General features: G+C 40.3%; 3 protein-coding genes across 7 annotated transcripts; all 3 read right to left on the reverse strand.

Moving 5' to 3' along the window:
- Positions 1-340: 340 nt before the first annotated feature.
- Positions 341-3,768, reverse strand: LOC130199172 (dentin sialophosphoprotein-like). 2 transcript variants are annotated; one of them, XM_056422450.1, is made up of 6 exons: positions 3,063-3,768; positions 1,251-2,965; positions 1,103-1,169; positions 936-1,005; positions 707-820; positions 341-613 (listed from the first exon to the last, which is right to left on the reverse strand). In XM_056422450.1, the coding sequence occupies exons 2-6, from the start codon at positions 2,812-2,814 to the stop codon at positions 497-499; spliced, it is 1,932 nt and encodes a 643-aa protein (XP_056278425.1). In that variant the 5' UTR covers positions 2,815-2,965; positions 3,063-3,768; the 3' UTR covers positions 341-496. The 2 variants fall into 2 exon arrangements, with proteins under 2 accessions (XP_056278425.1, XP_056278426.1); XM_056422451.1 differs by lacking the exons at positions 341-613; positions 707-820 and having other exon boundaries at positions 919-1,005; positions 1,103-1,185.
- A 551-nt stretch (positions 3,769-4,319) lies between these two features.
- dnase1l1l (deoxyribonuclease I-like 1-like) lies at positions 4,320-7,030 on the reverse strand. Of its 4 annotated transcripts, none has more exons than XM_056422455.1 (9): positions 6,489-7,030; positions 6,229-6,388; positions 6,058-6,146; positions 5,871-5,957; positions 5,663-5,784; positions 5,193-5,305; positions 4,846-5,003; positions 4,598-4,694; positions 4,320-4,511 (listed from the first exon to the last, which is right to left on the reverse strand). In XM_056422455.1, exons 2-9 carry the CDS (start codon positions 6,367-6,369, stop codon positions 4,431-4,433), a joined length of 888 nt encoding a protein of 295 aa, XP_056278430.1. In that variant the 5' UTR covers positions 6,370-6,388; positions 6,489-7,030; the 3' UTR covers positions 4,320-4,430. The 4 variants fall into 4 exon arrangements, with proteins under 4 accessions (XP_056278430.1, XP_056278431.1, XP_056278428.1 ...); XM_056422456.1 differs by having other exon boundaries at positions 5,193-5,325; positions 5,752-5,784; positions 5,871-5,960; XM_056422453.1 differs by having other exon boundaries at positions 5,871-5,960.
- A 99-nt stretch (positions 7,031-7,129) lies between these two features.
- On the reverse strand, positions 7,130-13,537 carry LOC130199173 (TRAF3-interacting JNK-activating modulator). The gene is made up of 14 exons (XM_056422452.1): positions 13,449-13,537; positions 12,356-12,805; positions 12,104-12,248; positions 11,940-12,006; positions 11,823-11,850; positions 11,680-11,709; positions 10,944-11,039; positions 10,235-10,306; positions 9,903-10,043; positions 9,673-9,810; positions 9,462-9,597; positions 9,242-9,387; positions 8,812-8,928; positions 7,130-8,262 (listed from the first exon to the last, which is right to left on the reverse strand). Exons 2-14 carry the CDS (start codon positions 12,770-12,772, stop codon positions 8,068-8,070), a joined length of 1,728 nt encoding a protein of 575 aa, XP_056278427.1. The 5' UTR covers positions 12,773-12,805; positions 13,449-13,537; the 3' UTR covers positions 7,130-8,067.
- Between the last annotated feature and the right edge of the window lie 120 nt (positions 13,538-13,657).

The following is a 13,657-nucleotide window of genomic DNA, read 5'->3' on the forward strand; positions in this document are numbered from 1 at the left end:
TGTGGAGACGACCACTTTACACACTGTTGCATAGTTCAAACTATAGCATTGATTTGTAGGTTAATTTCTTTATGCAAAAACTTGTATCTGCAAAGCAAGTATACATATAACTGTCAGATACTTTATAAAAGGGTACAACTTGCCCCTCTGTGATGAGTAAGAGAAGAACCAGATAACTACTCAAGCATTGTGAAAATGGAAAGTACTACGGTAAATGTACTGAGTTCATAGCATTAGATATACATTAGATGTAGGCCTATTTAGCTACATTACCAAAGTACAAAATTACAAATTACAAAAGTAGGAATATGACTTATCTCCAATTCATAAAAACACGTCATTGTAGACAAAGATATATCTTTATTAAGCACACATTTGTGTTCGTGTTTAACACTTTACATAGCCTTTTTACAAGACATTCTTGTCATTTTGGATGTGTCTTTCTTTAGCCGTGAGCTTGTAAACACATTTACATTCCCACAAATTAGGGTTTGACCTAAAAGAACGACACATGGCTGAACCAGCCCGCTTGGTCTGTGGCAAACCAGAACATCAGCAGTCCGGTCAGTGTCACCAGAGCCATCTCCAGTGTCAGCTTCAGCATGTTGAAGCACTGTGGGAACAAAGGGCAGAGAGGCAAAGTCACAAAACCATTCCGGAACAAATCAACATAGTGAAGGTCCATTAGTAGCCAGTGAGTACACACTTTGTGTTCCCTGGTACACATGTGTGTGTTGCTGATATCTGGCACACTCTCCGGAGTGTTTGGGGGGTCATCAGCATGTGACATTTTCGTGGCGTCGTCAAGCTCACTAAATTCCTGGACATAGGCAAAGTAGTTAAGAAATCTAGTTTATGTGTTCATGTATATATATATATATATATATATATATATATATATATTAATGTGTTCTCATGTGTGTCCACATGAAAACCTGGGATGTGTCTGTGGAGCTCCGGTCCTCCTCCCCGTCTGTGGAGCCGCTGAGTGAAGCTCTGTCACTGCTGAGAAACAAGAAAGCAGTTGAATTAAGTTTGGATCTGTTGGGCTCAAGTTGCAGTTTTTGTTCAAGAAAAAAAAAGTGGAAGAGACACTGCTCACCTGTCAGTTTCATAGTGAATGACTTGAGACAGTGGATCTGCACAAAACTGAACTTTGATCGGTCTTCCTATAAAATGCATAAACTGATAAATTGTTTGAAAATGTGATTCCATATAAAGATTATATACCCTTCATCGTCTTCACTCACCTTCTCTTTCCTTCTCTCCGTCGCTGTCGTCATAAAACTCATAGAAAGCCTTGATTATCTTCTGCTCTAGCTCCCAGTTCCTCTCCTCTTCATCCTCGTCTTCTCCCAACTGTCCAGTCTCCATGATCCCAGAGGGTTCATGTTCGGTGTTGAAGAAGAAGCGATCATCCAGGGATCCCTGGCTGGAGGGGTTTGTTGTTTGTGCATCCACTCGCTGTACCAAGCTGTTGCCGTCTTCTGCACAACACTGAGTCACATCTGAAGGCGGTGTATCCGCTTCATCTGTGTCCTCTGTGGTGAACAGGTCCTCAGACAGAAGGTTATCAGTTGCCAACACGTCTAGATTCCAATAATTGTTGAACTCGGCTGCATCCACTCTGTCGTAGTCGTCAGAAAGGGCTGCACCGCTCTCACCGCGAGTCTCCTGCAATTGCTTGTTGCTTTCAAGATCTCGTTGACGCATACAATCAAGGAGTTCCTCATCACTCTTTTTTACCTGCACCTCATCATCAATGGAGGTGTAGGAATCCCTCTCACCGTTTGCACCTCCATCATCAATTGCTGTCACAGCTGCATCGCCAGACACATTCACCACAATGTATTTGTCTCTATCAGCCACATCCAGGCTCCTGAACTCGTTGGCATCCTCCTCTACATCTCTGCTGTGCATATACCCGTCCCCCTCCTCCTCAGTGTCCTCAGCTCTTCCCATCCACATTACATCTGTTACAACTCTTTCCTGACAGGGTTGCTGCTCTTTAATTGAGTCGGTGTCGGATGCACAAGCCAAGGGGTTTGACTGGTGCTTCTTCTCTCGATGTGTTCCTCCATCTTCTACATATTCACATGAAGAAAAGTCTGAGGGGTAATCTGCAAAGCTCTCACCTGCATCTTGGTGCTCCTCCCCTGAGAAATCCTTCATTTTCTCTCCATACATCTCACTGTCAACTTCAGTAAAAAGATCCTGCAGATGTTGCACTGATATGTCTGGAAACTCCAAATTGGCTTTCGCCGCGCCGACCACGGAAGGATTTTCAGGCTTCTGCTCACGGCACAGAGCGAGAACAGCGGCTTCTTCCTGTTCGATTATCATGCTCTCACGCTCAGAATTACACAAGTCCTCTTTCGTTTCCTTTTCCCTCTCTTGCTCATCCTCTTCAATTCCATCACCTCTCATCACCATTTCACTGCCACGTTCAGGGACACTCTCAAAATAGGACACCTCATCATCACTCTCGCTCTCACCTGGCTCCTTGTTTCTAACTTGATGGTTTTCAGCACCCTGCGGGGCCAGAGGTTGTCCCTCAGTAAAGATCCTGTCCTCTTTATTCCCCTCGCAAAACTTGTTGCCGCAGCAAACCAACCTCGACAAAGCCTCTGCTTTCTCTCCTGTTCCCATATTATCTTCCTCATCTTCAGTCTCTCCTTCTGAGCTTGAGTAATCTTGCTCCGGTGTTTTGTTCCTGTTCATGACCTCTCCACCTTCCAAATCCACTTCTTTGCTTTTATCATCACACTGCTCTTCGTCAACATTTTCAGCCATGTTTATATTTTTAGTTTCCATAGCAGAAAAAACTGCAGTTTCACCAGTTGCTTCCTGCTCCCTTCTCCCTTTGTAAGAACGGTTTCTTGAGAGATGTCTGCCTCAAATCTTTCTTCAAAACTTTAATTCTCAAGGTCCAAATCTTCATCAGGGAATGATGCAGCAGGTGTTTCTGTAACGTCATTGTTTGGAAATGAAATACGTTCATAAGTAGTTTCAAAATAAAAGTAAATACATTCGCACTAAGACATATAAGATGGATGTCTTACCTGAAAAAGTCTCATTTAGTAGATCAGCAAAACTTATATCCATCTTTTCAAACAGGGAAAACAATAGTTTATAAAGTACGAGTTATATCAAGACAACCATTACTGCCACAGATAACCTCTTCTTAGAGAGGAAGAGAGCGCGATCTAACTCTCATTTGCTGTTGCGGCATGTGGCTTCCTGTCAAACAGACGCTGCATAAATCACACATTCAATCTCATGCATTTGATTATATATTTATATATATAACTACAAATGTCTACATAATATAAACCGTACTAACTGAAGATGATCAAAATGTGCTTCTCTCTAAAAAGTGAAATCACAAAAGTAATATTTTGCGTGTCTTTGAGAACCTTCATGAGCTCATGAAATGATGTCAGCTTTAATGCGGTCTCGGTTTCAGATGCACAACCCCCGCGTGCAACTCGTGTTTATGGTGTCCTACACTCAAAAAAACGATTCAAGCCCTTCTTAGAGGTGACACATTTAAATATTGTTTGATACATTTAAATAAATCAATTACAAAACGAAGATATTTATTTTGAATGGGTGTAACACAAAATGTATGAATACTTTCATTTATTAGATTTATTTAGGTTACACTCACAAAAACGATTCAAGCCCTTCTTCGAGGTGACACATTTAAATATTGTTTGATACATTTAAATAAATCAATTACAAAAATAGATATTTATATTTAATGGGTGGAACACAAAATGTATGAGTTCTTTCATTTATTAAATTTATTTAGGTTAGATGGTGTGCATATCAACTCAAAATAAATGTGTTTCATTGAGGACTACCCTTTGCGCATGCGCCAGCTGAAAATCAGTTGTTTACAAGGTGAAGACACTTTCAGGGCTGTACAGTGGTGTAGTGGCTAGCACTGTTGCCTCAAAGCCAGAGGTCTGTAGGTTCAATTCCCAGTCGGGGCTTTCCTTCTGTATGGAGTTTGCATATTTTCTTAGTTAGTTAGTTAGTTTATATTTTGAGTTGGACAAACACAAATTAATTTAATTTAATGAATATCGTTATTTTATTTTAGATGTATTTGATACAAATGAGTTGGACTAACTTAATTACATTGTATTGCACTGATGTGCTAAATTTGAGTTGGAGTTGCATATAATTATTGGATGGAAAACCTGCCAACAATTTAATTGAGTTCATCCAATGAGTCATTTCTTTGAGTGTACTGTATTTAACTGAGGTGAGTACAGTGCCGCTTTAGTGATGAGTGAAAGTCATTACAAAATAACTGTAATTGTCAGTGAATATTTTGTAGGAAACTTTGATTTATTTTGACAATTTAAATCCAGTAAAACTACACAGTTCCGATCCGACATCCTGGTTTGCTGCCGGTTGTCTTACAGCTCATTGCGGAGGAGGTAGCGGTGGTTAGGCTTCAGGTCAACTTCTACAGGGAAATGATCACTCACCTGAAGAGCCTAAAAGTGCCATCAGAAGAAATGTATGTTCATTTTAAGTATATAACTGAATTAAAGGAGGGTATGTGTATAGATGACATGTTTACCTCCTCCTCTGTTAGATGGAAATTATTTTTGAAGTTGAACGGTTGAGCTGAACCCGGCACTATACTGGAAATAATCTCACGTCCGTGGACAATGATCCTGTGGAAATTCAAATTGTGTGTATAACATTACCTTGCAGCAAAAAGCCCTCATAGAAAATCTATCATCATAAAGCGTAGGCCTATGCATGCTTTTCTTTGTGGAGCATTTCTTCTGACCTCATGTCATTGAGTTGTCAGCAGTCACTGACCGGTCATAGGCGCAGTGCGTCTTCTCACGGACAGTCGTGTCCTGCTCATCTCCAATTAACCAGCGGAACTTGGGGTCGCTCCTCAAGCGCACCGCTCTCCAGTCCTTGCTGGTGACGTAGCTACAGCCGGCGTTGAGGTCCCCTAAGATCATCACATTCTGGGTGAATGAAAAGAGGCAACAAGGGAAGTGAATGTGGTGATATGTAAACAAGATGAAGCTGAGCTGAGGAACTCGGACCAAGATCGAGATAAAAACATGACAAATATAAAAAATATACTGTGTTTGAATGATGATGATGATGATGATGATGATGAGGATGAGGATTAGGATGATGGTTTAACGTACATCATTCTTCCACTTCTTGTAAATTCCTTGGAAGACAGTATACAGTTCATTAATCTCCTTCATGGCATTTCTTGGACAGGTGTGCTGCCCAATCAGGACAAAATCCTTCACCACTGCAAAGCAACAACAACCACTCAAACATTTAGGACACGTCTTCAATGAATGTGTTGACATGAAAACTTCAGTCTTTTTCTGGTTTTACTCATATGTTATATGGTATAATAATACATACAGTGTTCACGTGGACAATAGAGAACCCTGATTATTAAAATCCCTGTATACATTACTATGATATTTGTTGTTTGTTTTCTGTCCTCCGACCTGGATAAGGTGACAATATCCACATAGCATCCAGGTTTTTAAAACCCAGGAAAATATGGTATATCTTTGTGAAAATGGCCTCAGATCTTGGCTGAGGTAATAGTGTTTGCTCATGTGGCGACTTTCTTTCCAAAGATGCTTCGTCGTACATGTCGTTGGGGAGTGAAAGCGAACAATGAAAGGCTCTCTGGAGAAAACATCTGTTTCTTCGGTTCCTTCTCCTTCTAGTTTAGGATACTGATAATGCTCTTTGATCGTCAGCACATTGCTCCTGTGGAAGATGAGAAAAGACATCATTAAGGATGCCATGTTCATCTGACCATGAAGAGCAATCGGTCGTGTTGGACTACGGCTTACCTGTAAATGTAGACATACTGCTCCTTGTAAGTCTTCCTGCCTAGCCGTTCACTTTCCACATAGGAGTATGAGTTGGATTTGTCAAACCTGCTGATGACCACGTAAATGACAAGTTTAAAGTTGCAGTTGTCGCCGAGGCTTCACCAGATCTTTCAGATCAGCAGTTTCAATCAAACAAAGCTCGTACCTGTTGAGATCCTTAACCAGAGCTTGTATTGCTGTTCCTTTAGAGTCTCGGACCTCCTGAATAAGACACAAGTCGCACCGAGAAAGAATCTTGGGAGCAAAATATTCAAAAAGATCTTTCAGTTATCTAGTTGGGCGTTGATATTACTCCAGCTGTTGCGCAGTAGAGTACCTTTAGCAGAATGCCCATAACCTTCTTGTTGTTAGCCTTTGCTTCACCAAAGCTCTGAACATTGAAAGCGCATATTTTCAGGGAAGATGCGGCATTCAACACACACAACCCCACAACAAACAGCAGCACCGCAGTCCTCATCTTGTGGAGGAGTATCGCTCTGGAAGTAAAAGAGAGTTTTGCAAGATCCTTCCAGTCATATTGTGAAACATGTTACAAATACTTCTTCACTCATCGGCATCTACTTTGCAGCCTCTTACCTTCAGTGCCAGTTCCAACAGGAGACTGACCTCAGTCCAGCAAAGAGCCATCTCTTCAATGCGCTGTGGTGTGTGTGGGGAACATGCAGGTGTGTGAACCATCTGTGTGGTGGATGTGCTGTGTCAGTGAGGTTGAGAATGGAGCTTCATCTGGAACAGTTAAAACCACCGAATGCACTGGACAATAGTGTGTGTTGTCTCTGGGGTTGAGTTTAATCGGACAATAGACGGTGCCATGTGTCGAGTCTGTCAGTTTCATGAACATTTGTTTAGAATTGACAACTTATTATTCATTTCAGACATTTTAGCATTGACAGGAGCAGCTGGTAGTTACCACACAGTGCCATGACATCACTGAGCCACTTAATGATGTCCACTGCTGCTTCACTGTGACACGGATGGTTCTGTATACCTCTCATTTTTAAAGTGACACTCATTTTTGTTTGATACCAGACCATAGAGGATATATGGATGAGTTTAGTAGTACACAGGAATATTTAGTCTCTAAGGTAGAGATCTTAGATGTTGGTTGGTGGATGATGATTTGTTTAGGATACATTAGGATTCAACCAAGAAACTGACAATGTCTTCACTAATCTCACGTATTTTGTTTTACACTTAACCCAAGATGAACTCAAGACTCCAACCGGTGACACTTTATTTGATTTCAACTCACAAAGCTTAAACAAACCAACAGTAACATTGGTTACAGTAGATATTACTTTATTTCTGACCATGTAAAACTCTAATGGCTCTTTATTGCATCATGACTCTCCCTTCTGTTGTTATCTTAGAGCAACAGCTGAAATAACTATAGGTTTTCTCTTTGTCTAATGGATTTTAATGTTTTTTTGCATTGAAAATGCGGAAGGTTATGTTTTGATCACCGTGTATTTATTTATTTATTTGTATGCGTTTTCCTCGCATAACTAAAAAAGTATTAAACCGAATCGCATGAAATTTGGTGGGATGATTGGTTATTATCCCGGGACCATTTGATTAGATTTTGGGATCGATCGGGTCAAAGGTCAAGGTCATGGAAAGGTAAAAATCTTCTTTTTACCATAGCACGGTACATTTTTATCCAATCGGCATGCAACTAATGCCAACATGTTCATAATTCAATGCCCAATCTTGTGATATGCGAAGGTATGCGCTCTACCGAGTGCCCATTCTAGTTCAATAATGTTTTTTTAATCATTCAAGGAGGTTCTATTGACCAATCAAGCTGTTTACAGTACAAAGGATACTTCCTGTGTTCTTACTCCCGACTTTTGTGTTGATATTATTGAGACACAACTTCTTTAAATCGTATTAACCTCAACCATCTTGTGACATTTGCTAAAACATGTTTTTGTTGTTTAAAATACTCAAAATACATTTGTGATTTCGCACACTGGAAGTGTTCATTTACATTCTACAAACATCCTACTACACATGTCAACTCAACATTTTCACAAATACTCCAAGTCTTCAAAATGGTTTGAAATACTAAATTATAACTACATCCTATGTTTTTTTTAAACAAAGCAACAAAACAACAACAACAAAAACAAAGTTCCTGAGCAATAACATAACATCATATCGGTCTAAAACAGTGTTGAGGAGATGCCATGCCCATGAGATAGTCTTTGATACGTGCTTCGATGTCTGAGTAAAGGAGTACAGCTTGCTCCCTGAAAGGAGGATACCAGAGCCACAACATGGCAACCCCGACCACACCAAGGAGAAGAAGGAAGGTCAAAGACACTTTCCACCAGGAGCCAAACCGTGTCTAAACAAAGTGGGAAAAAATGTTAAGTTATATATATATATACTTTATATAAATACACACACATATAAATATATATATATAAATATATAGATATATATATACAGCTTATTGCTTCAGTGGATTTGGTCAATGCAGCAAAAATGAAGCAAAAGAAATTGTGACAACGTCAATGCAAATAAGCATTTGAGTATAGCAAGGGCATTTAGTTTCCAATTACCCCCCTCCACACACACGTATAGACACGCACCCCCACCCCCACACACACGTATAGACACGCACGCACACACACACATATTTAGACACGCATGCACAAACACACGTGTATAGACACGCACTTGCACACAACCACACACACATGCACACACAGATATACATATATAGACAGACACACACACACACACACAAACACATACATATAGACACGCACACAGACACACACACTTATATATATATGAAATAGACATGCACACACACACATATATACACGCACACAGACACACACACACACACGCACACATGTATATAGACACGCACACACACAGGGCTCACCGGTCTCCTGCTGCGGTGGCTGGGTTGCCGGAGCTCGTCTCTGCACTGCGACAGCCGGGCCTGACTCGACTGGCACTCCTGCTCCATGGCGTTCAGCTCCTTCTGCAGCTCCTCGCACTGTTCACACACGTATGCACATCAAATATGACTGCAAGATGTACCTCGAAATGGCAATATTTTGAATTAAATGCATCTTGATAAATATCTTTATAGATAAAATTGACACTCATTTCAAATGCATCAGTAAATTAGAGGTTTATGTTGAAGCTGAGTTAATTTACGATTTGTTTTGCCAATAAATATAAAATAAATCGTTATGTATTAGTGAAAACATTGTAGGAATTGTAAATGAGGGGGATATTATATTTGACTCAAACTAAACGTTTAGCTTGTGAATGTGCTACAGCACACTGTGATAGCTCCACTTCACCTCTCTCTCTTTGAGTCTGAGTTTGTCCTGAGTGTGATGGAGCTGCTCCTCCACCTGAGAGTCTCTCCTCTCCATCAGTCGTGGCTCTGCTTCCTCCGATGTCAGAAGCCCTTGCATCATGGAGCCCTGGCTCTCCTTGCTGCCATCTAGGAGATAGAAAACTGTTTAAAGAAAAGAACCATGTTGCCTTGTACTCTATAAAAACATCTAAGGATCTTGCCTCTCAGGTGCTGGATTTCCTCTCTTAAAATCTGATTGTCTTCTTCCAGCAGGCACATATTGTACTGGAGCGCCTTCTTCTCTTGTCGCAGTGACACCACCTCCTCTCTCATCTCGGCCTCTCTGGTTCTGGACAGCTGCACAGGACACACTTATTTCACAACCATACACATTGAAACTTCTGGCCATCCACATGGTCACAGTTACCATACCTCCACTTGGCTGTGCAGCTGTTGCATCTGGTCATTATAGAGGTGTTGGTTCTCCCTAAGCTGTTCAGAGCTCAGCTTCAGCTCCTTACAAAGGCCCTGCCACCTCTGTGCCTCTGCCTTTGCCGTATTTAGTGCTTCCTGATGGCAAAAAATAACAAATCAACGACAGTGTCTTTTAACATAGTCAAATATAAATGTTGTTTATTTGGGTTAAAAGCTAGATATTTGACCTGCATTGTCTCAGACTTGATGAGCGCCTCAGTTTTCTCCTGTGTGACCTTCTGCAATGCGATCAGGGCTCTCTCCTCATACACCAGTTTCTGCTTCTCCATCTGTATCAGCAGTTTCTTTACTCCATCCTTGGGAAATTTCTATAAGGACACACCACAGTTGAGTTGAACCTACAAATGCTTAGTAAATGAGTAGACACTGGACTAACACTGCATGGCAGAGGGAAATAATGAGCAGGTCGACTGTTTGGGTTTTTACATTGATTACGTTTTTAAAAAGATTTTAAAAACACTCAGTGTTTGCGTCTTTTACCGCCAGCTGCTGTTCTTACCTGCAGGCAGACTTGCAGCTGCGCCTCCAGAGCTTTGATCTGGTTTCTCAGCAAGTCTTCACTGCAGCGAGCCTGTGGGTTAGAAAGGAAATGACTGACTGTCAAGCAGCAGCCTGCAGATGGAAAATGAATCAAGCCGAATTGTGACAGTATGTTCTTTCACTGTCTGCACTCACTGGTGCACAAAGGCAACTTGCAGTATCTTTGGGATATTTTTGTTTTGAATTTGAAAACATATATAACATATAAGTTGCCTAATGTTAACATACCTGAGTGAGAAAGAAAAAGCATAAATGATTTAAACTAAATCAGATTCTAGATCAAAACAACAATTAAAACAACAATTAAACAAAAAAGGCAAATACTATTACTTCCCCTTCATTCATTACAGCTAGAGTAGCCAAAAGAGAGTTAATGATGATCCATAGCACCCAAAGAGTGTCACACCCTTCCTGTATAAGAAAGACAGCTTGCTCTCCTCCTGTGCAGCAGGTTAGAGCAGAAGCAGGAAGCTCCAAACCACAGACTGCAGAGGCCTTCCTGAGGTAGCAGCCTCCATACATGATTTTGACAAAGATATTTTCAGTGTAGGCTAATATCAATCAGGGAGCCCAAAAAACAACATCACCAAATAAAACTAGAGATGTGTTTGGTGTTTGGAAACTGTAACTGTGACCGCTGTGGTATGCATACTGATGCAGAGCCTTACCGTCCATATTGTGTTCGAAGAGTTCATGAGGCGTGACGTGCTCTCCTGGAGGGTGACAAGCTTCTTCTTCACGGCCTCCTCTCTCCACAGGGCCTCCTGGTAGAGAACCGACAGCAGAGGAGAGAGAGCAACAGCATTGTGCAAATACTTAAGTCAGTCTGCATAATCTGTGAAGGTTTTAGTAAAAACACCAATAAAATTTGCCTATTTTGGTCTCAAACATTAAAGGCAGGTGATTAATTGTTAACAGGAATGTGCTTACAGTAACTCCAGAACAAACAAACACAGGAGAGAAGAAGAATAAAGTCACAAACTTCCTTTAAGTCAGTTATCAGCTATTCTAACGAGCATTTGCTAATGTTAGCCACCATAAGCTACACGCCATAGCCTACAGTGACTTCAAATAATAAAAGCATCTGTTTACTAACAGCCACTGAAGCAACAAGAGAGAATGTAGTGTAACATTAGGACAAGAAGAGAAAAATCACAAATGTATTTACAAAGCTAACCTTTGCTAACATTAGCCACCATAAGCTTCATGTCGTACCAGATCAAGTGAGGCTGTATCAATAAACTGAGTGTGTTTAATGGAGAAAGGCTAAGCTTTATGGCTCATGAATTTAACTTTTATTTCATTAGAGGAAGAATGTGTTATTTAATCTGTCAAAAGTGACATTGTCCGAATTTAAAGAACAAACAACAGTACAGAATTAATTAGAAAAATAATGATGTTCACCTGTAAGTAGTCTGTTAACCTCTGAACATCCTGTGTGAGATAAAAGAAATCAGACACAGTTATATTTGATTAAATCTTAGTTTTCTAATATGCAATTTATAGATTTAAAACCCCATTTAATAAAGCAACAGTTTGAAACGTACTGACTCCCTGACAGTGACGAGACCAGACCTGCAAGGAAGAAAATATTTCATTTTAAAAATACAAAACAATATTATAGCTGCTTCTCACATCAAATTTGAGATTTTAATTCAACCCACTCTGTCTGCACACTGGTCTCATGCTGTATATTCTTTTGGATGAATGTTCTGTTGCTTGTCTTTTTAGCTTTGAGAGAAAGCAAAAGCAGCATTATTAGTGGGCCAATAAAAGATCATTTGACATTCTCTCATAAAAATGTTATACAACTAGGCAAGATGTTTACCATTCAGACTATTCTCTCTTTTATCTGTGCTTTTAGCCCTTTGCTGGTTTGATTCCTTTATTGCCGGCGTGGAGGTAGATGCTTGCTTCCCTGCGTGGCCTTTCTCTGCCCTCATCAGCGTTACCTGTTCTGTCCATAATGAAGCCTGAGGAAACCAGGAGAGAGAAGATGATGCAGCTATTATCCCTGTGGATGTGGAAAGATTCAACATGGAGCTGATGAAATAACACTCATAAAGTCAAAGGTTATTACCCAGTTGCTGGTGCTTGGGCCTTCAGTTACGCTCTTGTTTGGTGTTGAAATCATCTTTGTATGTCTCCCATTAGCAGTTGGAGTATTGTGGACATCTGTGTGAAATGTCTCTGACTTGATTGAACTGTATTGTTTCATTGAAAATGTATTTGTTGAAGGTTTCCCCCGAGAATAATAGTTTGTAGTCAAACCACACGGCTCTGGGCTCACTGATCTCCTCCTCAGAAATTCAAGTTGCCTTTTTTCCTTCAATTCATTTTTGATCATTCTTGTGTCAAAGTCTCTCGTAGGGCTGCGACATGCAGTCACGTTGTTGCGTCCTCGCATGTGTTCACGCTTCTCTGCTCTGATGTCCACTATTTGTTGAAAGTGTTTCACTGGGGAGAGCTGTATACCACTGACGGTCATGGTATCCATGGCAGCCCCTCTGGCCGTTACAGTGTCTCCAGCCTTCAACGAAAATGCATCATGAAATGACTTATAATTGTCCTAAATTATGAAGAATACAGCATGTAAACATTTGAGTCATACAATCTACCGCGATGGGTCAAATGTTATAGGTCGCTGAAAAATATTACTGAATAATGTGTTCTAGGTGCGAAATGATGGTTCAGACAGGACACATGAAGATGAACTGTATATAACAGTTTAGTTTTGGTTTTTCGTTGACATGAACAACTGTGTTTGAAGTGTGCCCTTAAACTTACCTGCTTTGGAAAATAAAGAAAGAAAGTTAGTATTTGTGCTCTAAAAGTATATGAGCAGTATTTATTTTAAAAAAGCAAAATGCAAAACCTTCACAGTATATGTTTTCTACTTGAACCATGCAGGTCAGTTGTAGAAACAGTAGTAATAGCTCGTATAGGAGTAATTTTAGTTGTCATAACTGTAAATGTAATGTAGATGTTGCAGTTGCAGTGTTTGCAGTGTTGTTGTTGTTGTTTGGAACAAAGATCCTTTCACAATAAGTATCAGAGTTATCGAGACAGAGTAAGCTTTGGAAAGTACTGATTGAGGTTGTGGAGGGAAAATTTAAAAGATAATGCAAAGACAATATGTTGTTTAATAAGCAGAAAACCATGACAGATCTTACCTAGAATGTCATCTCAGTGGGGTAAAGTATTCCTGAGTTGATTAAGAAGTCATCTATTTTTTCTCACTTGTCTGAAATAGTGTCCGGAGTTTTTGTCTGTGTTTCACATGTAGCTGTTTCTGTTGAGCATAATTTTACAGGAAGTGCAGTGAACCACAGCGTCATATGTTCCTCTATCTCACCAGCCACTCGCATCCAACTGATGCCAT

The sequence above is a fragment of the Pseudoliparis swirei genome, chromosome 9, assembly GCF_029220125.1.
Source record: "Pseudoliparis swirei isolate HS2019 ecotype Mariana Trench chromosome 9, NWPU_hadal_v1, whole genome shotgun sequence".
In the NCBI taxonomy this organism is placed as follows: Eukaryota; Metazoa; Chordata; class Actinopteri; order Perciformes; family Liparidae; genus Pseudoliparis; species Pseudoliparis swirei.

Bases quoted from the DNA above. Each gene is read 5' to 3' on its own strand.
- dnase1l1l (XM_056422453.1), bottom strand. From the start codon at position 6,369: ATGAGGACTGCGGTGCTGCTGTTTGTTGTGGGGTTGTGTGTGTTGAAT. The intron at 6,147-6,228 runs GTACTCTACTGC...TTTGCTCCCAAG, and splicing joins TTATGGGCATTCTGCTAAAG to ATTCTTTCTCGGTGCGACTT. The intron at 5,004-5,192 runs GTACGTTAAACC...TCATTCACCCAG, and splicing joins ACAAGAAGTGGAAGAATGAT to AATGTGATGATCTTAGGGGA.
- LOC130199173 (XM_056422452.1), bottom strand. From the start codon at position 12,772: ATGGATACCATGACCGTCAGTGGTATACAGCTCTCCCCAGTGAAACAC. The intron at 11,851-11,939 runs GTGGGTTGAATT...TCTTCCTTGCAG, and splicing joins GAGACCAGTGTGCAGACAGA to GTCTGGTCTCGTCACTGTCA. The intron at 9,388-9,461 runs GCAAGATCCTTA...TCTATCTCCTAG, and splicing joins GGAAATCCAGCACCTGAGAG to ATGGCAGCAAGGAGAGCCAG.
- LOC130199172 (XM_056422450.1), bottom strand. From the start codon at position 2,814: ATGGAAACTAAAAATATAAACATGGCTGAAAATGTTGACGAAGAGCAG. The intron at 1,170-1,250 runs GTGAGTGAAGAC...TGCATTTTATAG, and splicing joins CGGAGAGAAGGAAAGAGAAG to GAAGACCGATCAAAGTTCAG. The intron at 821-935 runs GTTTTCATGTGG...GCCTATGTCCAG, and splicing joins GCTCCACAGACACATCCCAG to GAATTTAGTGAGCTTGACGA.